The sequence below is a fragment of the Phacochoerus africanus genome, chromosome 3 (assembly GCF_016906955.1).
Source record: "Phacochoerus africanus isolate WHEZ1 chromosome 3, ROS_Pafr_v1, whole genome shotgun sequence".
Classification (NCBI taxonomy): Eukaryota; Metazoa; Chordata; class Mammalia; order Artiodactyla; family Suidae; genus Phacochoerus; species Phacochoerus africanus.
In genome coordinates, this window is record NC_062546.1 from 103,216,188 (window position 1) to 103,241,177 (window position 24,990).

At 42.4% G+C, this 24,990-nt stretch overlaps 1 protein-coding gene across 1 annotated transcript; it reads left to right on the top strand.

Annotated features, from left to right (window-relative positions):
• The first annotated feature begins 1,630 nt into the window (after nt 1-1,630).
• Nucleotides 1,631-3,424, top strand: LOC125122168 (sperm-associated antigen 11A-like). The gene is made up of 2 exons (XM_047770407.1): nt 1,631-1,685; nt 3,224-3,424. Exons 1-2 carry the CDS (start codon nt 1,631-1,633, stop codon nt 3,379-3,381), a joined length of 213 nt encoding a protein of 70 aa, XP_047626363.1. The 3' UTR covers nt 3,382-3,424.
• Nucleotides 3,425-24,990: the final 21,566 nt, after the last annotated feature.

The window sequence follows — 24,990 nt, forward strand, 5'->3', positions numbered from 1 at the left end:
ATTACCAAGCACAAGATGGACCTTTTTATTGGCAAAGAAAGGAAATTTCCCAAATAATTTCCCCTTAAGTCCTATTTTTACAGGTGTTTTTACAAAATCCAGAAAGGTCAGCAGGTTACGATATCCTTTGTTAGAACCCACTTCCTTTGCTTAATCTTTCTAGACCTGAAGTCTCCAAAATGAATGCCTGGCCCATCTGGCTTCTGAGTGCCCACACTGCTCACCTGCAGGAGACTGGATCTGCTACCTGCCATCTCTCTGTCAAAATCCATTTTGTAGGTAAGACTCGTGATCAAGTACATTTGTTGTAAGTTGGTTAAATAAGACAGGAGACCTTCTCCAAGGGGTCTTGTAGCTATTGTGCAGCTGTTATAAAGAATGAAGTTCTTCATGCCCCTATTTCAAAAGTCTCTAGAAAACATCAAATAAAAAAAAGCCAAGTCTAGAATAGGATGTATAATCTGTTATCATTTGTACAAAAAGAGAAGTTTAGATTCATATGTGCTTATATTTACACAGAAAACCTCTGGAAGGATTAATAAGAAACTAGTAATCGCCTTGTGAAGGCCTGGGGGACAGGATGGAAAAAAGACTGGCTTTTAACTTATTAGTGAGTGGATTTCAAGAGAAATAAATCTAGGTGATGCTGAGTCTAAAATAAAGTAGGGGCAAAATGTGTAGCTGCATCACCAAGCATTTTAGCATCATCCATTCTATAAGCCTATGTGGGAGGCTATCTTTTTGGACCTGGCCCTGACACCATCCTCCCTATGAAAAATTGCCTGTGTCCACTTCTCAGGTGGGGCTGCATCCTGCACCCCTGTGCCCTGCCCTCAACCAGCACAGGTCAACTCAATCTTCAGATCCAGGCTCCCTGACTCCCTCCTCAATCAAGAGAACTTTGCCAAGTGAGAAGAGTGTCTGCCCTCTTCCCCCAAAGTAGACCACTTCCTGACTTTTACTACATCATCATATAGATTTGTCAGATTTAAAAAATTATACTCTATGCTGTGTCCAGCTTTTTTCCCCTCTTTCTCTCTCTCCTTTTTCATTCAGAATGTTTCTGTAGTACATCCATGTTGTATGCATGCTGTCACTGTGTTGTGATACAGCGTTTGAGTTGTGTTCTGTTGACAGCTGTAATGAAGGATGAATATTCTTGTACCTGTTTTTGGTGCACGCGGGCCCAAGCCTGCTGTGTGTACACCTGGGACTGCATCCACGTGTTCAATTCAGTAGATCCTGCAGAGCTGGAAGCCGCTTGAAGGCAGGCACCATGTCTTTGTGCATCTCTATCCCTATCACTCAGCCCAGCACCTGGTGCTAAGTAACCATCAGCCCTGTTGTTCTCTTTCCGCTTCAGCCTCAAACCACCAAATTATTGGTCAAGCCCTGCTTCCCTGGATACCAAGAAGCCTGTCTATTTTTAGGCAGAAAGGAAGAGTATTCAGTGACTTCTGCCCACATCCTTAGTCAGTAGACCAGATAAATGTGCTCATTCCTGATTAGTGTTCCCTAAAACCTATAAATGTCCCATTTTTGTGCCTGTTTCTCTCCACTCCACTTGGCTCTTTCATCAGATTTGCTTTTCTGCACTGGAGGACAGGGAGCCCTGAGGGAATCTTAAAACATGAAGGTCATCTTTCTGTTCACTCTTCTCTTCTGCTTGGTCCCATTGAATTCAGGTAAATATCTCCTGGTCAGGTCACATCTGCTCACAGCCAGCAGATGTGAAGTGGGAAAGACTGGGAAAGGAAGTGCAGGAATTCCACTGATGTATGTATCCTTGGTGGAGTTGGGGGGTGCTGCCTAGGGATGTGTCTGTATTTCTTAGTGGGTGTAGGTGGACCCCTCTGGGGCTCATCTCTGGACTATTTTGATCTTTCTTATGAAGAGGTTTTAAAAAGCTAAGTGTGAGTTTTCAGTGTGAGTTTTCAGGACATCTTTGCTCCGACACAAATAGAATGCATTCACTATAGTCTGAGAAAACTTTGTGGATGGAAATGACAGTCATACAGATTTCAGAGTTGGAAGGGAATGCGTGATCTTCAGTGGAAATCCCACACTTTTCGGAGAGAGGAAGCAAGCTCCTGAGGAAGGATGCTGTCCTGCTGGGCAGTTTACAAGTACAGTCATAGCAGTTATGCATTCTGATAAATGTATTCCTTGGGCTTTCACAGAAAGCCTATTTTACAAATTAAAACTGAGGCATAGCCAGTGAAATTAACTATCCAAGGAGAAAGAATTTGTTATGGGAAGAAGGAGACCAGCCCAGATCTCCAGATCCCAAGGCTGTGGTTCTTTTACTTCCATCAGAGATGGAGCCATCTCTTCACTTGGCTCTCCTCTCCTAGCCATGAAGAGCAGAAATGACCTGGGAGCATAGAGTGCACCCCATTTGGAGCTGAGACATTGTACAAGGTTGTTTTAAATCATGCAGGACCAACACTGTGGGAAGGTTTGTTTTTTGTTTTTTTACAGTTATGATGGATGGCATTTGCAGACCTGACTTAAGACTTTTCTTTCAGTCATCTCATTCCCAAAGAGGAAATGCTTTCTTTTTTTTTAATTGAGGTGTAATTGACATATAATATTTGTTCCAGGTATACAATATAATGATTCTATATTTGTATATATTACAACATAATCACAGTAAGTCTAGTCAACATCCATCGCCACACATAGTTAAAGTTTTTTTTTTCTTGTGACAAGTAGAAAATTCTTTCCTTATGGGAATACTGGGTAGCCCTCTTTGACCTACAAGATCACAAGTCATGGTGAGGAGAAAGGTTTTCTTTTCTTTTTGTTGCTGTAGACTACGAAACTGAAAATTAGTCTACAAACTAAGAATCAGAACTATTTCCCATTGTCATAGAGACCAAGACCAACCCCTCCAATCATTCTACTCTGTTCTCCAAAACTCCCTCTTTTTTTTTGTTATCGCATTAATTTACAGCTGTCACCAGGAAGGCTGAGAAGCCTGATATAATACAACATATACAAATATTATATGTATTATATGTATCCTCCTGACCATACTCTGAGGTATAGATTATTGTCCCTGTCTTAAAGCTAAGAAACTGAAGCCCAGTTAAACTGGAACCTGTCCAGATACTAAAATTTTTAAGAATACGGTAAACATGTGGAGTCCTGTGGGCTGGGGTCATCCATTGTTCTTTTGTTACAGGAAGTAAATATCAACTCTGTTCCATTGTATCAATAGGAGACATTCCACCTGGAATTAGAGATGTTATCTGCCTTATGCAACATGGAACCTGCAGGCTGTTTTTCTGCCATTCTGGTGAGAAAAAGTCTGAAATCTGCTCTGACCCCTGGAATAGGTGCTGTGTACCAAATACAGAGGAAGAAAAAAGAAGTTAAACGATGAATGGTGGTTCTAGCACCTAAAACCTAAGCAGGCAGAAGGCAGGTGGGGTCTTGAAGTACCCTAAGGGTTTAGAAGAATGTGTAACCCAATAAATATGTGTTGAATGAATCCAGCACCAAGGATGAAGGTCTGATAGAAGATTTTTCCTAAAAGCTTGCCTACTTCACCTGTTTCTGTTTTTTTCTTTTAAAGACTCTCAGAATTTTATACTATCCACCTCCTTCCCCTTTTACAGAGAACAGCTCTTACTTACCCACAGATGGGGTAGACCAAAACCCAAACTGAACTGCAAACTGCTGTCATCTTTAGGGAGACAGAAATGTGGCCAATGTACTCCCTTCTCTTCCACAGAATAAGATCTTTCTTCTCATCTAACGCAACCCAGGCCTCATCCTACTTATTCTCAGACGACAACACGCCTTGTCCCCTTGCCATAGCCTCCTCAAGCAATAATGACAGTAGGTCACATGTAAATAGGATTTAAAAAAATTTTCAAACCTTTAATCTTAGGTTATCTCAGTTGATTAACATGTAATCTTATGGGCATATGTAATAAAGTTAAAGAAGTTCTATTTTAGGGCTGGAAAGAAAATAAAAATCAGAAGGTTAAGTGAACTTCCCTAGGTGAAGAAATCATAAGCAGATTCTGGGCTTGCCTAATCAATCAAGTGCTCATTGTTTTATGTTGCCTCGAAAGAAGATATTTCTGAGCAAATAAAGCAAGGTCGGGCTCTTGTTCATGAAGATTCCTTGACACTCATAACCAGTGGTCCTTTACTTTTCTCTCTCTGAATATTAGTGAAATTTATCACCATATCTTTGAGCCAATTGTCCAAAAGCAATAAATATTAATTACAGGTACGAAACATAAAAGAGTACTAAAAGCAAATGTCCTGGTGTATGAGACCTTGTGCTGAGCTTTTTCTAAGACTAGTTACATTGCTTGATCAGATATCTTCTCTCAGTATTTCGATTCACTGCGTGAGTCCAGCTTGCTCACAAGTAAGCTGAACTTTAAGAATCACCGAGAAAATCTGCTTCTAGGTTCCTGTTTTGATTCCTAGATCAAGTTTCAATAAACATGTGGCCTAATGCCTTGGCCTCTCTCCGGGATCTCCTAAACTCACTCTTGGTTGTTTTCTAAATATAATCAGACAGACTTGTGGGGTTGGAATGGAGCCTCTCTTAATCACAGGCATCTCTGTGGAGCCCTTTTGTCATCCCTTCTAAGGGCTGAAAACTAGTTCCGGGCCTGGCGTGAACACCTGCCTGGGAAGTGCTGTGACACAGGCTTAGCTTTGTTCCCAAGTGAAACACAAGAAGTCTTCATGCTCCAGGACAGGCAGACACGTACCCTGCAAGACTTCTATGTCCAATACATCAGTCTAGGGTCAGTCACTGTGCTGCCATTATTTATTAACGTGTCTACTGCTAGACTTTGAAATCCTCAGGACTGGTCTGGGTCTTACCACTATGTGTAATGCTAATGACCAGCCAAGCATAGTCAATGTGAAACAGGTGAAGGAATGAATAAATTAAGCCAAGCATCAAACAGAGATCTTCTTCATCCATCACTGCTGTCCCTTTTGACCCAAGGACAGGACATAGTGGCCATCGGAGGACCAGGGACACCCTACTGTAACTATTGCCACATCCCTGTCATAGCCTAAAGCCTGCACTCCCATCATTTCTCTCACAACTGGCCAGAAAGTGGGACAAAGCCCTTACTAGCTCTTCTGTATTACATTGCCTCACAGCTGAGCATGCAGTCCATTCATTTTCAGGGGTTCACTGCTCCCGACTGTGAGCAGCAGAACTAGAGGAGCAAGGGTGGAAGAAGCCATGAGGAATAAATAAAATGGATAACCAATAAGGACCTACTGTATAATACTGGGAAATCTACTCAATATTCTGTAATAACTTATTTGGGGAAAAATGGATATATATGTGTGTGTGTGTGTGTGTATATATATGTATATATTTATATCTGTATAACTGATTCACTTTGCTATACACCTGAAACTAAGACAATATTTAAGTCAACTGTACTTCAATACAATTAAAAAAGAAGAAGAAGATACCATGAAGAGTCCCCCTGGAACCTGAGTCTCCACAACAAACATTTGCCTGCTAACACATATTCCTCAGTCACAAAATCCTAGAACAAAAAAACTCTTAGACCAAGAAGTCATTTAACAAAACCATCTGCCCTGATAGGCAGCACAGTGTCATAGAAAGACTCTTGAACAAGGAATCAAAACCCCTGGGTTCTAGTCTTGGATCTGTCATCCCTGTCCAGCTCCTCACTGGTCATTTGGGCATATATTTGAATCTGCTTATTTCAGATTCCTTGTGACTGATGTTGTATTGGGGATATGGGTGATCTGTTATTTAATGTCTGAGTCTTCTTGATTCAAAGAAGACATAGTAAGAGTGGTTTGAGACTGCTTTTCAGTGTGGAAATAGTACACAACACATTTGAATACCTGTGGGTGGAGTAATTTAGTGATCAAAATATAGACACATGTACACAAGGTCTTTTCCCTGTACAACTATAGCCTAAGTGAACTTTTAAGCCACTTTTAGATGAAGCCATCACTCACCTGAGTTCAGTGTCTTTCACTTTATGGAGAATCACCTGGACTCTTCAGATGAAGGCAATTCTTCAGATCGTGGAATCTTTGAACACAGATAAGCTGCAGAGAAAGGTGATAAGCTTGTGCCATCACCTGCCTCCAAAGTTGGTTATTGCCACCAGATCCTACCTGTGACAACACTGTCCTGGGGAGACTACCTTGCTAATATCATTAAAAATCTTTCAGGCCAAATGCTACCTCCTCACACTGAGCATGGTCAGGCATCAGTGCTCTCACAGAGTAGCTATCTGCCATCTGAAAATCATGCTGCCTTTGGAGGCAACACAGCAATCAAAGAATGAGATGGAATTTTAACAAAACACACAAGAAAATCTTTCAAGATAGTTCTTCTGTGAGGCCCCAAGCCATATACATTAACAATCATGGTATAGTGGCTCAGCGTGTTACAATTCCTCTTTTGGAAATGCCTTTGGGATCCTCCTCCATGAAGCACAGTTAATGCCATCTTCTCAGAAAGAACCTAGTTGGGCACAATCATATAATTAGGAGTCAGAAACCAGGGCTGGAAGCTCAGAAATCCACCCATGGCCCTTGCCTACATCCCTCACTTGGGGGTGAAGTAAGTAAGCCTCCACCAAACTCAGAGACTGATAACAGCACATCTGCAGTTCCCACTGTCCTCAGAGTAGCTGAAGGCCAGATGGCCTGTGGTTTCCAGGTTTCCTATCAATGGGATACCAAGTGCTTACCCCTCACCTGCAGCTTATTCCACAGTTGACTACCTAGGAGAAAGTCACAGGTCTCACTGCAGAGAAGTGTGGGCGTATGAGTTCACATGGAGAACTGCCCCACACAGGCCATTGAGGGCTTGCTGGTTACCATGGGCCCCCAGATCTACAGGACAATGGTACTGGACACCCAGGGCCAGCATTTCCTGTCACACAGTGCTGTCCCTCTCTCCGAGGACAAGGCCTGGTGATCCAGCTGACCTCCCCACAGAGCTGTCTCTCTGTTAAAGGAGAACTGACTTTCCTCTATTTCCTTTCACAGAGCACCGTGTCTGTGTTGGAGGAGGTTGGCCTTGGCATTTCCCCTCCTAGCCAAATGTCTCCTTCCCTCTCTCTGTTTCTCTCTCTGTCTCTCTGTCTTTCTCTGTCTCTGTGTCTCTCTTGGCTGCAGCACTGGCTATCTGGCCTGTCTCCTCTGAGACCCTGTGTCTCTTTCTGAGGTGAGACCCAACCACCCAGTGTTTATCCTCAGAGCGTTGTCTCTCTGTGAGGTGGAGGCCAGTCGATTGCCATTTCCCCCTCAAAGATGCTGACTGTCCGAGCAGGAAAACTGGCTCTCAGGCCTGTGTCTGTGCAGAACATTCTCCTTCTCTGTGCAGTGGAGGCTTCCATCCAGTCTTCCTCTTCCTAGAGGGCTTGCTGTCTCTTTGTCCAAAAATGAGAGCTGGCCCTGAGGCAGTTCTCCTTTGTGAGGAGAGGGCTCTGCTTTCTCCTGATGGAAGAACTGGTTTTCCGGCATTTCTCCTCATGGAGCTCTGTACCTGTCTGAGATGCTGATTGTCTGTCACGGAGCATTTCTGTAATAGGGAAGAACAAATCTGACTCCATATGAGATCTGTTCCTTTAACTTTTGTCCTCTATCACTTGTTCTTAGCCATCCTGGCTCTGCACCTTTTGCATATGCTGCCTATAGCCTGAAATATACAGGAGAGTCTATTCCCAAGGTTATGACCTTTAAGGGTATTACATTTTTAGATTAAAAAGTTGCAGAACAGAGGAAAATATTTCTCTTGCTGGAGGTTTACAGGAACATCGTGACCTATGTGAACAGTTATAAGAACAAAGGAATTCTGCACCAAGAAGTTTGCAACAACTAACCACACCTCCATTCCCTGCCCTCCCCTTTCTTGTATAAAAGAAGCCTGAATTCTGACTGAGAGGAGATGGTTCTCTGAGTCACCAGTCTGCCATCTTCTCAGTCTGCTGTTTTTTTGCTTAAAGCCGCTATTTCTCGGCCCAGAACTCATCTCGACTTATTGGCCTGTCGTGTAACGAGAGCAAACTTGGACCTGGAAACATTTCTGCTCAGAGAGGGCTGGCTTTTTGCCTGAGGAAGCACAGCAGCCAGCAACATTTCTCCTAGTTGAGCTATCTCTCTGTCGAAGGAGGAGGGCTGACCCTCTATTATCTCACCTTAAAGAGAGCTGTCTCCCTGTCTGAAAAAAAGAGCTGGATGGCTGCTGTCTTTCTCTCTCAGAGCACTTTCTCTGTCTGAAAAAGAAGGCCAGTCACTCATGATTTCTTCTCACAAAGAGCCATTTCTCTGGCTGAAGTGGAGAATGGCCATGGGACCTTTCTCGTCTTTGAGCTCTGTCTCTGCATCTGAGGAAGGGAACTGGTCATCCTGAGGTCTCCTCAGAGGGTGCTATCTCTGACTAAAGGGAAGGTTTCTCACCTTGGCCTTTCTCTTCAGAGGGCCCTGTATCCCTGTGTGTGACAAAGGGCTGCCATCGGGCATTGCTCCTTTCAGAGATCTTTCTTTTTGAAAGAAAGGCTGCAGCTCTTGGTGTTTCTTTCAGTGTGATCTGTGTCTTTGCAAAAGAAGGCAGGTCATAGGCATTCTCTTTAAAGGACACTGTCTGTCTCTCTCAGGTCAAGGCCAAACTTCCGCCATTTCTCCTCAGAGGATGGTGTCTTTATCTGGATATGAGAGCTGCCCATCTGGCACGTCTTCTCTTTGAGCTCTGTCTCTCTGCCTATTAATGAGAGCCAGTAATGTGAGACTTTTCACAGACGCTGCATCTCTGTTGGAGTGGAGACCATCATTTGATGTTTCTTCACTGAGTGGCGCTTCTCTTTCCGAGTAGGAGGGCAAGGCTTCCTTCTAGTTTTTAATGTGTCTGAGGATTGTGTGGTGAAATGATGTCTTCTCAAGGTTCCCTTCTCTGAGGTTCTCTGGAGAACCTCATACTGTTGTGAGTGGATGTGACTGTGGCTGAAGACTGAGAGCTGCTGCATACCTGTGGTGCTGGGGAAAGGTCGTGGAACCTCTGGAGACCACTGAAACACCATGAGCTGCCACCTGCGGCAATGGGTCTCAACTCTGGGTGCATAGTAGTTTTGCTCAAGTGTCTTTACAAAAACAGCTTAAAGACCCATCCTAGACAATCAGGTCCCTATGTGGTTCATTGGGCACAATATATAATTTTTTTTTCTTTTTATAGCCACACCTTTGGTATATGGAAGTTCCCAGGTTAGGGGTCAAATCAGATCTGCAGCTGCAGGCCTATGCCACAGTCATAGCAACTGTGGACCTGAGCCACATCTATGACCTATACCTTGGCTTGCAGCAATGTCTGATCCTTAACCAACTGAGTGAGGCCAGGGATTGAACCTGCATCCTCATGGAGACTCTGCTGGGCTCTTAACTTACTGAGCCACAATGGGAACTTCCACAATATGTAATTCTTAACTACTGCCAAAGTGGCATTGAGAACCACAGGGCTAAAGGAGATGATTTCTTAAGGGTGAGGACACTGACCTGGCTTAAACATATACCCTTGACTGGTAGCTGGTCCTGTTTTTGCTCCCCCATGATCCTCTCTGTAGCAGCACAGTGGCAACAATAAAGTGAAATGTGCAGCTTTTCCAGTTTGTGGTACTCACCTGGCCTTGCCCCACACCTAGCATCATACATCACACCTGAACATCCTGTTCCTGAGTCACCATGACTCTTGCTATCAGCTGGTCAGGCGGATGTGAATTCCAGGGAGCCCTCGGCTGGCTCATTCCAGGCGTGAGTCTGCTGGGAAAGGATGGAGCCCTGCTCTGGCTCACCATGTGAATCTGCACTGCTGCTGTCTGAGCTGTTCTTCCTCTTTTCTCTCAGCCTTTCTGGCATCCACAGTGCTCTCTTCACATGGAGGGAGGACACCCTGAGTCTTGGGAAAGGTATTTTAGAGAGACAGCTCTGCATTAAAGGAAGAAGAATGAGAAACACAGTGATGGCCGGAAGGCTCGTTCTAGAATTTCTGCCGCTTCAGCAAGTTCCCTCTCAGGTGCTAATGCCCACTCTGACCACCCCTGGAGGGTGTGGGTCTCTTTGGTAATTGGTCCTCCCTTCACTTTTCTGACCCTACCGGGCCATACAACTGATGCTTCCCTCCAAGCCTCCTCAACCCCTACCTCAGGAGCAGCTCTTCAGTTCTCTATCCAACCAACTATGTAAGTGTCATTTGAGAAAAGAACATAAGCTCTGGTTTTTGACTGGAAACTTTCTGTTGATACCTTCTTTAAAACTAAAAAAAAAATCATCAAAATTTGCATAATTGGTGTCAGACTTGGAAAAAGAGTCCAAGTCAAACACTCTTGTAAGAATTGCTTCATTAATAATGTTCTTAATATGGGAAATTATTTTTTTCCATTTATGCAAAAGCATAAATGAAATAAGTAATCATGTCTAAATATGTTTCAAAGAGCTCATTCAATAAATGTAAAATTAAAATTCCATGTGAAAAGATACACACAGTTCATAGTTTAACATTTTTTATTAATGCATTAAAATAATGCATTTTACATTTGATGGCCTGAGTGGAGGCAAGGAGAGTGAAAACAGGGATAGTGGAAAACCCCAGTTTAGGATTATCTCCCAAGAAACTCTCCTGCCACCTCCTCCCAATACTCAGTCCCCTGCTAATAGGTGGATATTGACTAAATGTTAGCAGTTTCTGCGTGCCTGAAATTTGGAATCTGCTTCCTGTAGACTTCTTAGGACCTCCATAAACTCTAATTACTCACTCGAGACTACAGTCTCCTCAAGAAGCTTTCAGGAAAACAGTAGACATCTTTAATCTGGATGCAAAAGAGCTGTTGCGCTGGAGGTGAAAATTCTTGGGGAAAGAAAGAAGCACAGCCCAATCTCACTTCTTCCCAGAATCACCATGTGTCTGAGCAGCTGGTCCTGGGTAACTTCCACTCTAGTCAAGTTTGAAATTTGTGTTTAAGGTTAGAGAGAAAAAAAAAGGAAGAAGGTTATCACTGAAGAAGAAGAAGAAAAGGAAGAAGAAGAGTTTCTTTTGTGGCTCAGTCGTTAACAAACACGGCTAGTATTCATGAGGATCCAGGTTCCATCCCTGGCCTTGCTCAGTGGGTAAAGGATCCAGCGTTGCTGTGAACTGTGGTGTAGGCTGACGGCTACAGCTCCAATTTGACCCCTAGCCTGGGAACCTCTGTATGCTGTGGGTGCAGCCCTAAGATGACAGAAAAAAAAAAAAAAAAAGAGGAAGAAGGAGAAGAAGAGGAGGCAGAAAAAAAAGAGAAAGGTGTGAGATGAATGTTTTAATTAACTACATAAGGGAGAATCCTTTCAAAATGTACAAGTATTCTGAATCATGATGTACACTTCAAATATCTTATAATTTTATTTGTAGTTTATATTCAAATTTAAAAATCAAAAAGTCAAATATAATGAAAAGGACATAATCTATTTTTAAAAAGAAAGGAAAAAACAAAGGAAGAGAGAGGTTTTTGAGAACCAGGAACCAAACAGGAACAATGAGACAAATTTTAGGGGAGCATATTTTGCCTCAATAAGGAGAAAGTAAAATACTAGTCATAGCAACTGAAAAGATAATGGGATCCTTTTGGAAACAGTGAGTTCGCCAACATTGGAAGTGTTCAAAAAGAGGTAGGATTCAACATCACATAAAACATTTTATTACATGACCTTGACCATCCTTTCAAACCTTGAAATTTTGTTGCTGTTAAGAACAGAGCTAGAAATCTTTGAGTCTGTTTCTCTTTTGTAAATAGGTTCTTTTGTATCATTTAAAAATTTTTTTCCACATGTAAGTTATATCATATGGTATTTATCTTTCTCTTCTGCCTTCACTTAGTATGATCATCTCTAGGTCCATCTATGCTGCTGCAAATGACATTATTTTGTTCTTTTTTAATGGCTGAGTTCAAAATCAAACTTATGTTTACCAGAGGGGAAATGTGGGGTGAGGGATAAATTAGGAGGTTGGGATTAACATATACACACTACTATATATAAAATAAATAACTAGGAATTCCCATTGTGGCTCACCAGGTTAAGAACCTATTATCTGTGCGTTTGCAGGTTCAATCCCTGGCCTCACTCAGTGGGTTAAGGATCTGGCATTGCCGCAAGCTGTGGGGTAGGTCTCAGATGCAGATTGGATCTGGTATTGCTGTGGCCGTGGTGTAAACTGGCATCTGCAGCTCTGATTCAACCCCTAGCCTGGGAACTTCCATATGCTGAGGGTTTGGTCCTAAAAAGACAAACAACAACAACAGCAATAAATGTAACTGACAAGGATCTATTATATAAGCACAGGGATAGCTACTTAATCCTCTGTAATAACCTATATGGGAAAAGAATCTGAAAAAGAATGGATACAGATATATGTATAACTGAGTTACTTTCCTGTATACCTGAAACTTACACAACATTGTAAGTCAACTCTAATCCAGTAATTTTTTTTTTTTTTTTTAAAGAACAGAGCTAGAAAAAAATTTTTTTTTAAATGAATAAAGTTGCCTAGAGAGCATGGCTTTGACCAGTTCAGCTTGGTCGTATTTCCTACCTGCCCTATGCCTGCCTCACTGGGATTTGAGAATGGTTGATTCTAGATGAGACATGAAACCCTCCTGGAGCTGTTCTCCCCACAGAAAATGAGGATTGATTCATATCTCTGTTACCTCATTCCCTGTGAACTCACGATATGTGTCATCACTGAGCTTTGTTGACAGAAGCAAGACTATGTGTTCTGGTCATGCTTTCCCAGAATAACCCAGAGGCATCTGCATGGCCCGGGGAGGAAGGATTCCCAAACAGGAAATTCCCTCAGCTGGCTGGAGAAGGTGGTCCTAAGAACTAGACACACTGTGGCCTGTCTGGAGGAGACTTCTGATGTGAAGCGACCTAGAGGCCATGGCATTCCCTTCAAAAGCAGAGGTAGAGAGACCACCAGTGGAAGCACACACATAGAGTGACAGAAACAGAGGGGGAGTTAGGAGACAATGACAGACATAAGAACAGAGACAGAAGAAGAGAGGCAGATAGAAAGCAAGAGCAAGACAGAGAGAAGGGGTGGCTTTATTCCATAAAAATGGGGTAAAAGATTGGGAAAAGACACAGGTATTAAGGAGTAGTCATAGAAGAAGACAGATCACTCAAGGGAGACAGAAATGAAGAAAAAATTTGGTACACATTATGTTCACCTTTTTTTGAGTAAATTGGTGTAGCTGTTCAGGGGGTCTGCAGGCTCACACCTAAAGCTTCCATGTCTCCCCAGTAAGAAGCACACATCAAAAGGGTTCCTGAAGTAAGATTTAAATAGAAACATCCGTCAACCGAGCAAAGGCAGCCTGTGACACTGAGCACCATCTTCTGGAATAAAATCCAGCTCTGAAGAGGCTACAGAGAACCAGCTACAAAGAGGTAAATCTGGAAAGCTGTGTGTCCGCGCCCCTCGCCACCCCATGCATCTCTTGCTCAGTGAACCATGGCATTCACAACAATACATGACAGCCTGGTGACTCAAAATACCAACCTTGGGGAGAATAAAGTCCAGGCCATTACCAGTTACTTTTTGAAAATGTGTACAATGCCTGAAAACATCTAGATATTTTATGAATTTTCCCCCTGTTTTTGTAGCTTGTTGTCAGTAGACAAGTTCCTTAGCTGAGTGTGCAAGTCCAGACAGGTGTAAGCTGTTTTTAGTATGTGCTAAAACTGAGACTTGGCCCTGGGCCAGGGTGTTTCCTGAAACTTACATGTCTTGTGAAATGCTTATAACAAAACACAAAAATATCCTCAAAACAAAACAAATTTTAAGTCACAGTAATTTAAATACGTAGGTACAGATAAATATATATAGTCCATATTTTTTATGAGCCAATGCCTAGCACTCAAAAGAATGAGAATACAAATGCAAACAACATAGGTAAATAGAAAAATGTATAATACTGTAAAGTGGGGGGTGGTGCAGAGCAAAGAAGTGGAAGGAGAAAGAATGGGAAAAAGAAAGAGAAGATTCAAAGACTGTTAAAGGATAAATGGCATCATGTAAGAGGGACAGTGAGGACCTGCAAGAGGTGGGACAAAGGGAAGTTTTTTCAGGCTCTTCTGGATCAGGAGCAGAGGGAATATGAGACAAACATAGGTCCCATGGGAGCTAGAGCGAGTGCTGTAATTCTGTGCACACGCATGCATGTGTACATGCGTCTGTGTTAGTGTGTGCGTGTACATGCATACATGTGTCTCTTTGCATGTGAGTGCAGTGTAGCGCGAGTATGTGTTTCCATGGAAAGGTCGTGGGAGGGATGAGAGATCTTCTTGATCTATCCAGAGAGAGGGAAACGCACAGGAACTGCCCTGGACCACATGTACACCCTGCCCAGGTTCCCAGCAGGGGCCTCCCTGGGGCGGCATAGGAGAACAGGTGGTCGCAGATTTTATGACAGCTGAATTTCACAAAGGGCAGTTGAGCCATAAAATGGTCAATGTCCTGGACTCAAGGCATAATTGGTAGATAAGAAAACACATTTGATCTGTTTTAGGGAACCTCTAAGCAAGATGGAGTGTGATTTCAAGCCAGGCATTAAGAAATGGATAAGGCATTTATCCATTCAGAGCCAGGCCTTGAGAAATGGATAAGGCATGGGGCTTGCATTCTGTGTAAGGGGTCAAGAGGTCTTTGGATGCACCTTGATGTTACAATGTGAGAATGTGGATTAAATCATCACATTTTTCTGAAGATGCCAGAATTCTGGATTTTTCTGCAGAACCTTTAGTCCTTTCAATGTTGGCAATGATATCAAAATAATTTGGTGGGTGATCTTTCAGCCACAGAATGCCAATTCACAACTCTGGTTCAGAGGCAGGATCAGTTTGACTTGATTAAATGAAATAGGAAGATTTAGAACTGTAACCATGTCAGAAATGCATTATTACTGTTCCTTTGGCAGACAGACAGGAAGTGGAAGGCCCAGACTAGGTCAGCAGCAACGTCAACTCACAGTGAATTTGTCAGAAACTCGGAGACTGAAAATCTTTGTTTCCAAATCTTGTGTAGTGCATTGTTTGTACCATACCTCACAACAGTAGCTACTCATTACTATGTAACAAATTACCCCAAAATGTAATGGCTGAAATAATCATTGATGATCTCACAATTTTTATGCATTGTAAAAACCATCATGGCTTAGTTGAGTGCTTCTGGCCCAAGGCTCTCATGAAGTTGTAGCCAGCCCATTGCCAGGGCAGTGATTCCACCAGGAACCTCAGGGGGAAGGATTCACTTCTCTAAGCTCACTCAGGTGGTTGCTGGCAGGAGATGGTGCCCTGGAGATAATTAGATTAAGGGTCTGACTTCCTCCCTGGCCATTGGCCAAAGGTTTTCCTCAGCTCCTTGCCACATGGGCCTTTCCATAGTTCAGCTCAAAACATGGTACCTGGCTTCCCCCAGAGTCAGCCAGTAAGAGAGGAAGCAAGCACCCCAAATTGAGCCCATACTCTATTTATAGCCTGGTCTCAGAAATGGCATCCATCACTTCTGCTACATTCTATTTATTAGAAAAAAGTCAGTGATAAGATCTTTACTTGTACCTGTTTTTTTGTTTTGTTTTTATTAAAGTTGATTTACAGTGTTCTTTCAATTTGTTGTACAGCAAAGTGACCCAATCATACATATATGTACATTCTTCTTTTTTTTCATTAAAAAGACTTTTTACGGAAGCTTTGGTCTTACAATTCAAGAGAAACATCATTATTAAATGTTTTTATTCATAGAGTCAAAAAATATTTACTCAAAATCCTTTAGGAAAAAAGCACTTTCCTAGTCACTGTTGAAAATATAAAGATTAAAAGATACAGGAGTTCCCGTCGTGGCGCAGTGGTTAACGAATCCGACTAGGAACCATGAGGTTGCGGGTTCGGTCCCTGCCCTTGCTCAGTGGGTTAACGATCCGGCGTTGCCTTGGGCTGTGGTGTAGGTTGCAGACGCGGCTCGGATCCTGCGTTGCTGTGGCTCTGGCGTAGGCCGGTGGCTACAGCTCCGATTCAACCCCTAGCCTGGGAACCTCCATATGCCATGGGAGCGGCCCAAGAAATAGCAACAACAACAACAACAACAAAGACAAAAGACAAAAAAAAAAAGATTAAAAGATACAAAAATAAGAAAGAAAAGAGTCAGTGAGGCCAGCCCACAAGCAAAAGGAGGGGTTACACAAGAGCTTGAATCCAAGTAGGTAGGTCTGAAGCCATCTTAGAGGCTGCCTACATACTCATTATCTTACACATAAATGCCAGGGCCAGCAAGCCATGGTCCACTGGCTAAATCCAGTTGTCACTTGTTTTTGTAAATAAAGTTTTATTGGAACAAAGTCATGCCTATGCTAATGACTGCTTTTGCACTACCACTGCGAGTTGAATAATTGCAACAGAAAGCCTATGGCCAGCAAAGCCATATATTATTGTATTATCTAGTTTTATTTCAGTAAAGGTTTTCTGGTTTCTGATGTGTGTAAACACAACTTTTTTTTTTTAATATGGAGGATTGAGATGGAGATACCAGATTCATCATCTGATTGAGTACCTCTTGGTGCTCTGGCAGTGTGAAGGCCATAGTGGTACTTCCATAAGATAATTACCTGGGAAATCTCAAAACAGTTCTATGGGCTGGGTGGAGTGAGTGAGGTATAGCTTCAATTCCCTGAATTTTCTTTTCTTTTTCTTTCTGTCTCTTTTTCTTTTTTTCATCTTTTTAGGGTCACACCCACATCTTATAGAAGTTCCCAGGTCAGAGTTTGAATTGGAGCTATAGCCACCAGCCTACACCACAGCCACAGCAATTCGGAACCCTACACTGCAGCTCACAGCAACCCCAGATCCTTAACCCACTGAGCGATGCCAGGGATGGAATCTGCGTTGCATGGATGCTAGTCAGATTCATTTCCTCTGAGCCACGATGGGATCTCCCAATTCCCTAAATTTTCTTCTGCTCATTCTTCACAATATGTGGTCATTTGTCTTTCCATTGGGAAACCCCACTCTTGAAATTTTTGATGAATATATGTATATAAGACATAATTATAATGATCTCAAGTCATAGAGTGGATATTTAGCATTATCTGTGAGCCTGATGAACCTTGACTCTAACTTGAATTTTACCAACTTATTTCATTTTTTTAGCTTCAATTTCCTTATCCTTAAAATCCAAACATCACTAATTATTAGAGAAATGCAAATCAAACTACAGTGAAGTACCACCTCACACCTGTCAGAATGGCCATCATTAATAAGTCTACAAATAACAAATGCTGGAGAGGGTGTGGAGAAAAGGGAACCCTCTTATGCTGTTGGTGAGAATATAAATTGGTACAACCACTATGGAAAACACTATGGAGATATCTCAGAAAGCTAAGTATAGAACTACCATATGATCCAAAAATCCCACTCTTGGGCATATATCCAGACAAAACTTTCATTGAAAAAGATATGTGCACCTGTATGTTCATTGCAGCGCTATTCACAATAGCCAAGACATGGAAACAACCTAAATGTCCATCAACAGATGAATGGATTAAGAAGATGTATATATACACAATGGAATACTACTCAGCCAAAAAAAAGAACAAAATAATGCCATTTGCAGCCACATGGACAGAATTGGAGATTCTCATACTAAGTGAAGTAAGTCAGAAAGAGAAAGACAAATACCATATGATATCACTTATATGTGGAATCTAAAATATGGCACAAACGAACCTATCTTCAGAACAGAAACAAACTTAGGGACATAGAGAGCAGACTTGTAGTTCCCAAGGGGGAAGGGGAAGGAGTAGGATTGATGGGGAGTTTGGGGTTAGTAGATGCAAGCTATTACATTTAGAATGGACAAGCAATGAGGTCCTACTGTACAGCACAGGGAACTATATCCAGTCATTTGGGATAGAACATGACAGAAGATAATATAAGAAAGAAAATGTATATATGTGTGTGACAGGGTCACTATGCTCTACAGCAGAAATTGACAGAACTTTGTAAATCAACCATAATAAAAAATAAAAAATAGTAATAATAATCATTTAAAAATTCAGATTATAATACTGGATTTCACACGTTTTTGTCGGAAAAGTGATTATAGCATCAATTACAATACTAGGTACGTAATAGCTCAGTAGATGTCAGTCATTACGTGTAAAACATTTGATGGTTTCCTATTTCTCATTCAGCAACGGCCAATAGGTTCGTGTCAGGTATTATTTCTGATTATGTAGTAATGACAAAAACATGATGCTTTCAAAAATTTTCCCTGTGGTCCCACCTCTTGCCTTTGAATACATCACTTCTTCCACCCAAGCCCTTAGCCCTCTGATGAGTTTAATTCATGATTGCTTTCTAAGAGCCACCTATACCCTAATGATTGCTTTCTAAGAGCCACCTATACCCTAAGATTCCTCCTCAAGGAAGCAGACAGCAGACCAGGTAGGCTAGTATTAAGAGTTGCTGTCTGGTGAATTTTCAGTGGGCTGTGCATGAAATGTAGTCAAATATTAGAGTGTAAACAGAAAGTAAGGCATCATGCGCACTTTGTTTTACTTGGAATGAAAACGTCTCTGTCAGATGAGTAGGAGGCCGTCTTTAGGGTAGCCTTACACATATTTTTGATGTACTATCCTTGATTTTGCCCTCAGGTGGTAGGAGAGAAGCCCAACCTTGTTGGGTGTGATTTTAGACTCTGGGGAAAGGCATACAGCATCACATCACTGCTAAGGCTTCAAATTCCTGGATGAGTTTGAGCCTGTTGAAAGGTGCCATATATCCAGCCTGGCTCTCTCCAGAGCATGTCTCCCTTCCTGCCTGCTGGATGACACCACCTTGGTCTCTCCCCATTAATGATACCGCCATTGACCTGTCCCCTGATCAGAACACTGGCAGTCTTTTTAGCCTGCTTCCTCTCACTCTCATGCTCAAGATTATCGCTTTTTGATTCTACTGTTTAGGTGGCTCCAGCTCTCAAGTCTGTCTCTTTATCCCATTGTTGTTGGGACTAAACAGCCCTTAGTTCAGCTCTTAGTCTCTTGGCCTTTAGCTTCATAATCCTCTAACCCATCCTACATATATTTGCTGTAAACTTTTTCTAAAACATAAATTTGTTCAAACTGTTGTCCTTTGTAAAATCCTTTGTTGACTTTGCATTGCCTGCTGATGTTCTGATATTATTTCTCCCATATGATATTTCTTCCATGTTTCTTACTTGTATATACCATCTGTTATTCAAAGGATGAAAGTAATGTGGGACATGAGTATCTCTTTTCTCATTGACACAAGGACACAAATAAGAAGACACCATCTATTAAAGGTGATAAGAATTGTCCACAAATGTTGATAGTATATGGTATTTACTATGGAGTTTGGCAATAATTCCAAGTGTTGCACAAAACAGGCCCTGCATAAATGCAGAGTAGGGAGCAGTCACTTTCAACCAGAGTCATCAGGAGCAGAAGGAGTTGGTATTTGGGCTGGGCTCTGCAGATTGTGCGACACAATTGTGTGGCATGAATTGACTGGATACAGTGAGTGACTGCATTTGAGTCATTAGGAAAAGACAAGAATCAGAAAGAATTTAATTTCTACCTTCTGTTACCAAGAAATTGGAAGGTGAAGGTGATGGAAGATTACATGCTGAGGTGAGGGTAAGACGCTAGATGGTAATTCTCTCCAAATGGATGTAAAGATCAGTCAGGAAATTTGGGAAAGGGACCCAGACCTATAATAAAGATGAAATTCATCTGATAGAGGCATAGATAACCCATATCCCAAGGATTATGTGGGGCCATGAGAGGGTCAGGGGTAAGAATTGAATAGATAAAGACCATAGGGTACCTTATCTACCTCTCTAGGTCTTGGCTTCTTCATCTGTGAAATGTAGATAATTGTATCAACCTTATTGAATTATTTCATGATTCAAATGAAATAAATGCAGATACATTGCCCTGTGCAGTGTCCGGCATGGAGTATGTGCTCAACAAATATCAGCTTAGGGAACAGAAGGAAGAAAAATTCCATTGTGAATCAAAGACAACAGTCAAATCAGAGGAGGAAATTGGAAAGCATATGATTTTTATATTATGTCTTTCCACCATTATACAGAGAAATAGTGAAGGGCACAGAGCCCAGAGACCAAATATTGTTTATTTTTGTATCTTTTAAAGATCGGGTCCCCAGAGTTCTCATTGTGGCACAGAGGTAATGAAACCGACTAGCCATGAGGATGTGGTTTGATTCCTAGCCTCTCTCAGTGGGTCAAGGATTTGGCATTGCGTGAGCTGTGGTGCAGGGTGTAGACACAGCTCAGATGCCGAGTTGCTGTGGCTGTGGTATGGGCTGGCAGCTGCAACTCCAATTGGACCCCTAGCCTGAGAACTTCCATATGCCGTGAGTGTGACCCTAAGAAGATAAAAAATTAAAAAGTAAAGCATCAGATCCCAAAGCCCTAATATAGAGTAGCTGACCACAGAGTCTTCTGGACATGGAATTCAAGCAGAGAGACACATTTCAAGATTGAAATTAGCCCACTAGTCTGATGTCACAAAGAGACCAAATCAGATGATTGTGGACAAAGCAGCCATTGGATTGGAGAGGTAAAAGTCATTTTTGAGCTACAAGAGAGTACCTTTTATGTATTTCTTTTTTCTTTTTTTTTGTCTTTTTGTCTTTTTGCCTTTTCTAGGGCCGCTCCTGCGGCATATGGAGGTTCCTAGGCTAGGGTCTAATCAGAGCTGTAGCTGCCAGCCCATGCCAAAGACACAGAAATGTGGGATCCAAGCCATGTCTGCGACCCACACCACAGCTCATGGCAATGCCAGATCCTTAACCCACTGAGCAAGGCCAGGGATTGAACCTGCAACCTCATGGTTCCTAGTCAGATTCGTTAACCACTGAGCCATGACGGGAACTCCTTTTATGTATTTCTTAAGACAGATATTGGGAAGCAAATTTAGGAGCACTGGGTTGAAGGAATATATGGTAGTATAGACCACTCTTGAGAAATTTGATAATGAATGAGTAAAGAGAGTGATGTAATGGTTTGAGGGGAAGAAAGGAGTCAAGGAGAGATTGTTTTTTAAGTATAGAATTAAGTGCAGTTGTGGGCCAGAACCAAAGAACTAGTGGAGAAAGAGAAGGTAAGAAAGTGGTATGATAGAGAAAGAGGATAAGGAATGGTATGTGGTAAAAAGAGACTGATTCTAGGTATAGAGAGAAGAGCCTAGGAAAAGAGAAAAGCTTCCTCTAAAACAAGAAGGGGAAGTTCCCATTGTTGCTCACTGGGTTAAGAACCCAATTGGTATCTATGAGGATGTATGTTTGATCCCTGGCCTCCCTCAGTGGGTTAAGGATCTGGTGTTGCTGCAAGCTGCAGCTCAGGTTACAGATGCAGCTCAGATCTTGCATTGCTGTGGCTGTGGTATAGGCTTGCAGCTACAGCTCTGATTTAACCCTTAGCCTGGGACCTTCCCTATGCCATAGGTGTGGCCATAAAAAGAAAAAAAGAAGAGAAGGGAAGAAGCAAGAATAGGTAAAAACGTACAAATTTGAGGGAGAGTCTGGAATGTGGAGATTCACTGGGGAGAGTTGGTTCCTGTGCCGTCTATTCACAAAAGTTAAAAATACTTGGTAAGAGAAAGAATTAATTTTTGGTGCCCTATATGTCTCTTATATCTTTGTTTAAATTTGTGCATTCTAGGAGTCCCAAGGTAGCACAGCGGGTTAAGGATCTGGCGTTGCCATAGTTATGGCATAGGTCACAACCGTGGCTCCGATTTAATCCCTGACCAACCTGGGAATTTCCATATGCCATGGACGTGGCTGAAAAAGAAAAAAAAAAGCACATTCTAAACCATTAGGGTATCTTCTTATTAAAAAAAAGATATCATCAGAATTCCCTTGTGTTGTAGTGGGTTAAGAATCTGGTACTGTCACTGCAGCAGCTTGGGTCACTGCTGTGGCTTGGGTTCAGTCCCTGGCCCAGGTACCTCTGCATGCCTTGGGGTGTAGCAGAAAGAAAGAAGGAAGGAAGGAAGGAAAGAAAGGACGAAAAGAGGAAAGGAAGAAAGGAAGAAAGGAAGGAAGGAAGACAGGAAGGAAGGAAGAAAGGAAGAAAGAAAGAAAGAAAGAGAAAAAAAGAAAAAGAAAGATCATTAAGGTGTCTAAGCTACAAAGAGAAAAATAGGGAATAGTCAAAAATTTTTTAAAGCTGTATTAATGAAGGAGACATTATTTTTTCCCCTGGCAAAAGTCAAACTGGGTGTGTCCACAAGTGGAAGAATCCACCCTTTAATAAAGCCCCAGTGTAAGTATATCCACCCTTTAAGCCCCAGTGAGGGTATAATATGAATGTTCATTCAATGAAGCCAAGGTCTTTTGTGTAATTCCCTTCCAGCGAACACAGAGTAGGCACTGCCCAAGGGTTCACCACTGGAGGAAGCAAAATCTTCTGACTCTTCTCTCCTGAGAGGTTCTGTTCCCTGTGCAATGGCTCTCATTTTTTCTTGTTCTTTGTGTAATATTCTTAGGCAACATCAAGGAAGTATGGTCCTCACTTGAAGCAAAGTCAAAGAGGGTAGTTTGAGAGGATCTGGACTTGTGACCAAAGCATCACCTAAGAGGCTCTCTGCAGAGTTGTTGCAAAATAGGGGCAGGGAATCACTTTGCCAGTTTATTCTTCCTTTCCCAAAGCTTAGAAGTATCTCTGTATCTGTGAGCTCCATGAAGTCTGTCCTCAGTGGCAGTGGTGGGGAATCAGTGAGTCTCGCTGGATTGGAGTTGTCCACTTTCAGAGGAGTGGGGAGTGACTGTAGGCAGGTAGGACATGGTGGGTGCAAAGCATTTGCAATTTAGCCAAAGAGGACCTTGGGCACCATCTCGTCAAATTAATTGATTTTTCACAGAAAGAAATGAGGAGTAGAAATGACAATGTCAGAGTTGCCATTGTGGCTCAGCTCATTATGAAGCCAACGAGATCCAAGAGGATGTGGGTTTGATCCCTGGCCTCGCTCAGTGGGTTAAGGATCTGGCAATACTGTGAGCTGCAGCATAGGTTGCAGACGTGGTTCGGATCTGGCGTTGCTGTGGCTGTGGTTCAGGCTGGCAGCTATGTCTAGTTGTTCTCAGGGCCACGTTGCTGCTGAGGTGTAGAAGTGTTGGGCAGTGTGTCTGGCATCATGGTTTGTCTCCCACTGGCCAAGCTCCTGGAGTCACTGATAGACATCACTTGGAGGCAGATTATAAAAATGATCTTTAAAACCATTTTTTGCTTTGTTTTGCCTTTTTATTTTATTATTTTATTCATTTATTTATTAAAAAAACCTTTTTTAGGGCTGTATTTGCAGCATATGGAGGTTCTCAGGCTAGAGATCCAACTGGAGCTGCAGCTGCTGGCCACAGCCACAGCCACAGCAACTCAGAATCCGATTTGCATCTGTGACCTACACCACAGCTCACAGCAACGCCAGATTCTTAACCCAGGGGATGGAACCTGCATCCTCATGGATACTAGTCGGATTCATTAACCACTGAGCCATGACAGGAACTCCTAAAACCGTTTTTGAAAGTGTTATCACCAGATTCATTGCCCATGTTGTAAGCACAGCTTTCTCAGCCTTCCTCCTCAGCCTTATTGAAAGCGTGTTGGTAGGAGTTCCCGTCGTGGCTCAGCAGAAATGAATCCGACTAGGAACCATGAGGTTGCCAGTTCAATTCCTTGTCTCACTCAGTGGGTTAAGGATCTGGCGTTGCCATGAGCTGTGGTGTAGGTCGCAGACAAGGCTTGGATGTGGCATTGCTGTGGCTGTGGTGCAGGCCGGCAGCTATGGCTCCTATTAGACTTCTAGCCTGGTAACCTCCACATGGCGTGAGTGCGTCCCTAAAAAAAAAGAGTGTTGGTGGTGTCAGCATTTTAGATAATTTAAATCTTAGGTCTAATTTTTCATGAATTCTTGTTATGGCCCCATTTGCCTACAAAATTAATGCAAGCTTGTCCCCATGCTTGTCTGCTGGGCTTTGGCCAGACTATTCACTGTTCCCGGATGTGCTCTGGGTTTGGCCACCTTTGTACTCTGGCTGCCATGGAGAACAGTTGTGTCTCTGACTCTGTGCCACCTAGATCAACCAGATCAGGAGTCCTGTGACTCACAGTGAGCCAGCCATGCTTACGTCCACTCTTGTCTCTTCCTCATGTTGCCTCCCTTCACCTTTCTATTGACATTTCTTCTATTCATTTGTACACAGGATGGAGCAAAATATCCAATAAAATGTTCACATTTAAGAATATTTTCAAGAAGCAAGTGGGTCCACAATGTTTCTCTATGTCTGGAAGATGCAAAAATGGCAAGAATCCTTTCTCCTAAGATAATAGAAAGCATTAGCCCACACCCAGGGGGTTTGGTGAAGAAGACAGCTCAGTCACCTTGTGCGAAATGAAGGCTGTGTGCTTCCCGGTCCACTTCCTCATGTTGAGATGTAGCTCTCTGACTTGGGTTAGAAGACAATACCTTTTAAGGCAGGAGTAGCAGCTCAGATGCCTTCAGGAGATATGCAAATATATAAATAATAATTTATATATAAATATATAAATGCATTAAGCAGGGGAAATAAGACTAAGTGCTAAGGTGGTTTTTAAACCACCATCAAGGCCTAATACACTGACAAAACAAAATACCTCTATAGATGGTTTCAGACTAAAGGAAGGGTGCAGTTTTCTACCCTTCCAGAGAAAAATAGTCTATGGCTACATACTGAAGGCAAGGTTTTTTTTTCTCCTGAACCAACTCCTTTTTTTTTTTTCTTTATAAGTCTGCACCTGTGGCATATGGAAGTTCCCAGGCTAGAGGTCAAATTGGAGCCACAGCTGCTGGCCTACGCCACAGCCACAGCAATGCAGGATCCAGGCCACATCTGTGACCTACA

Coding starts and splice junctions, on each gene's coding strand:
- LOC125122168 (XM_047770407.1), top strand. CDS start 1,631: ATGAAGGTCATCTTTCTGTTCACTCTTCTCTTCTGCTTGGTCCCATTG. Junction 1,686..3,223: donor CTTGGTCCCATTGAATTCAG/GTAAATATCTCC, acceptor TTGTATCAATAG/GAGACATTCCACCTGGAATT.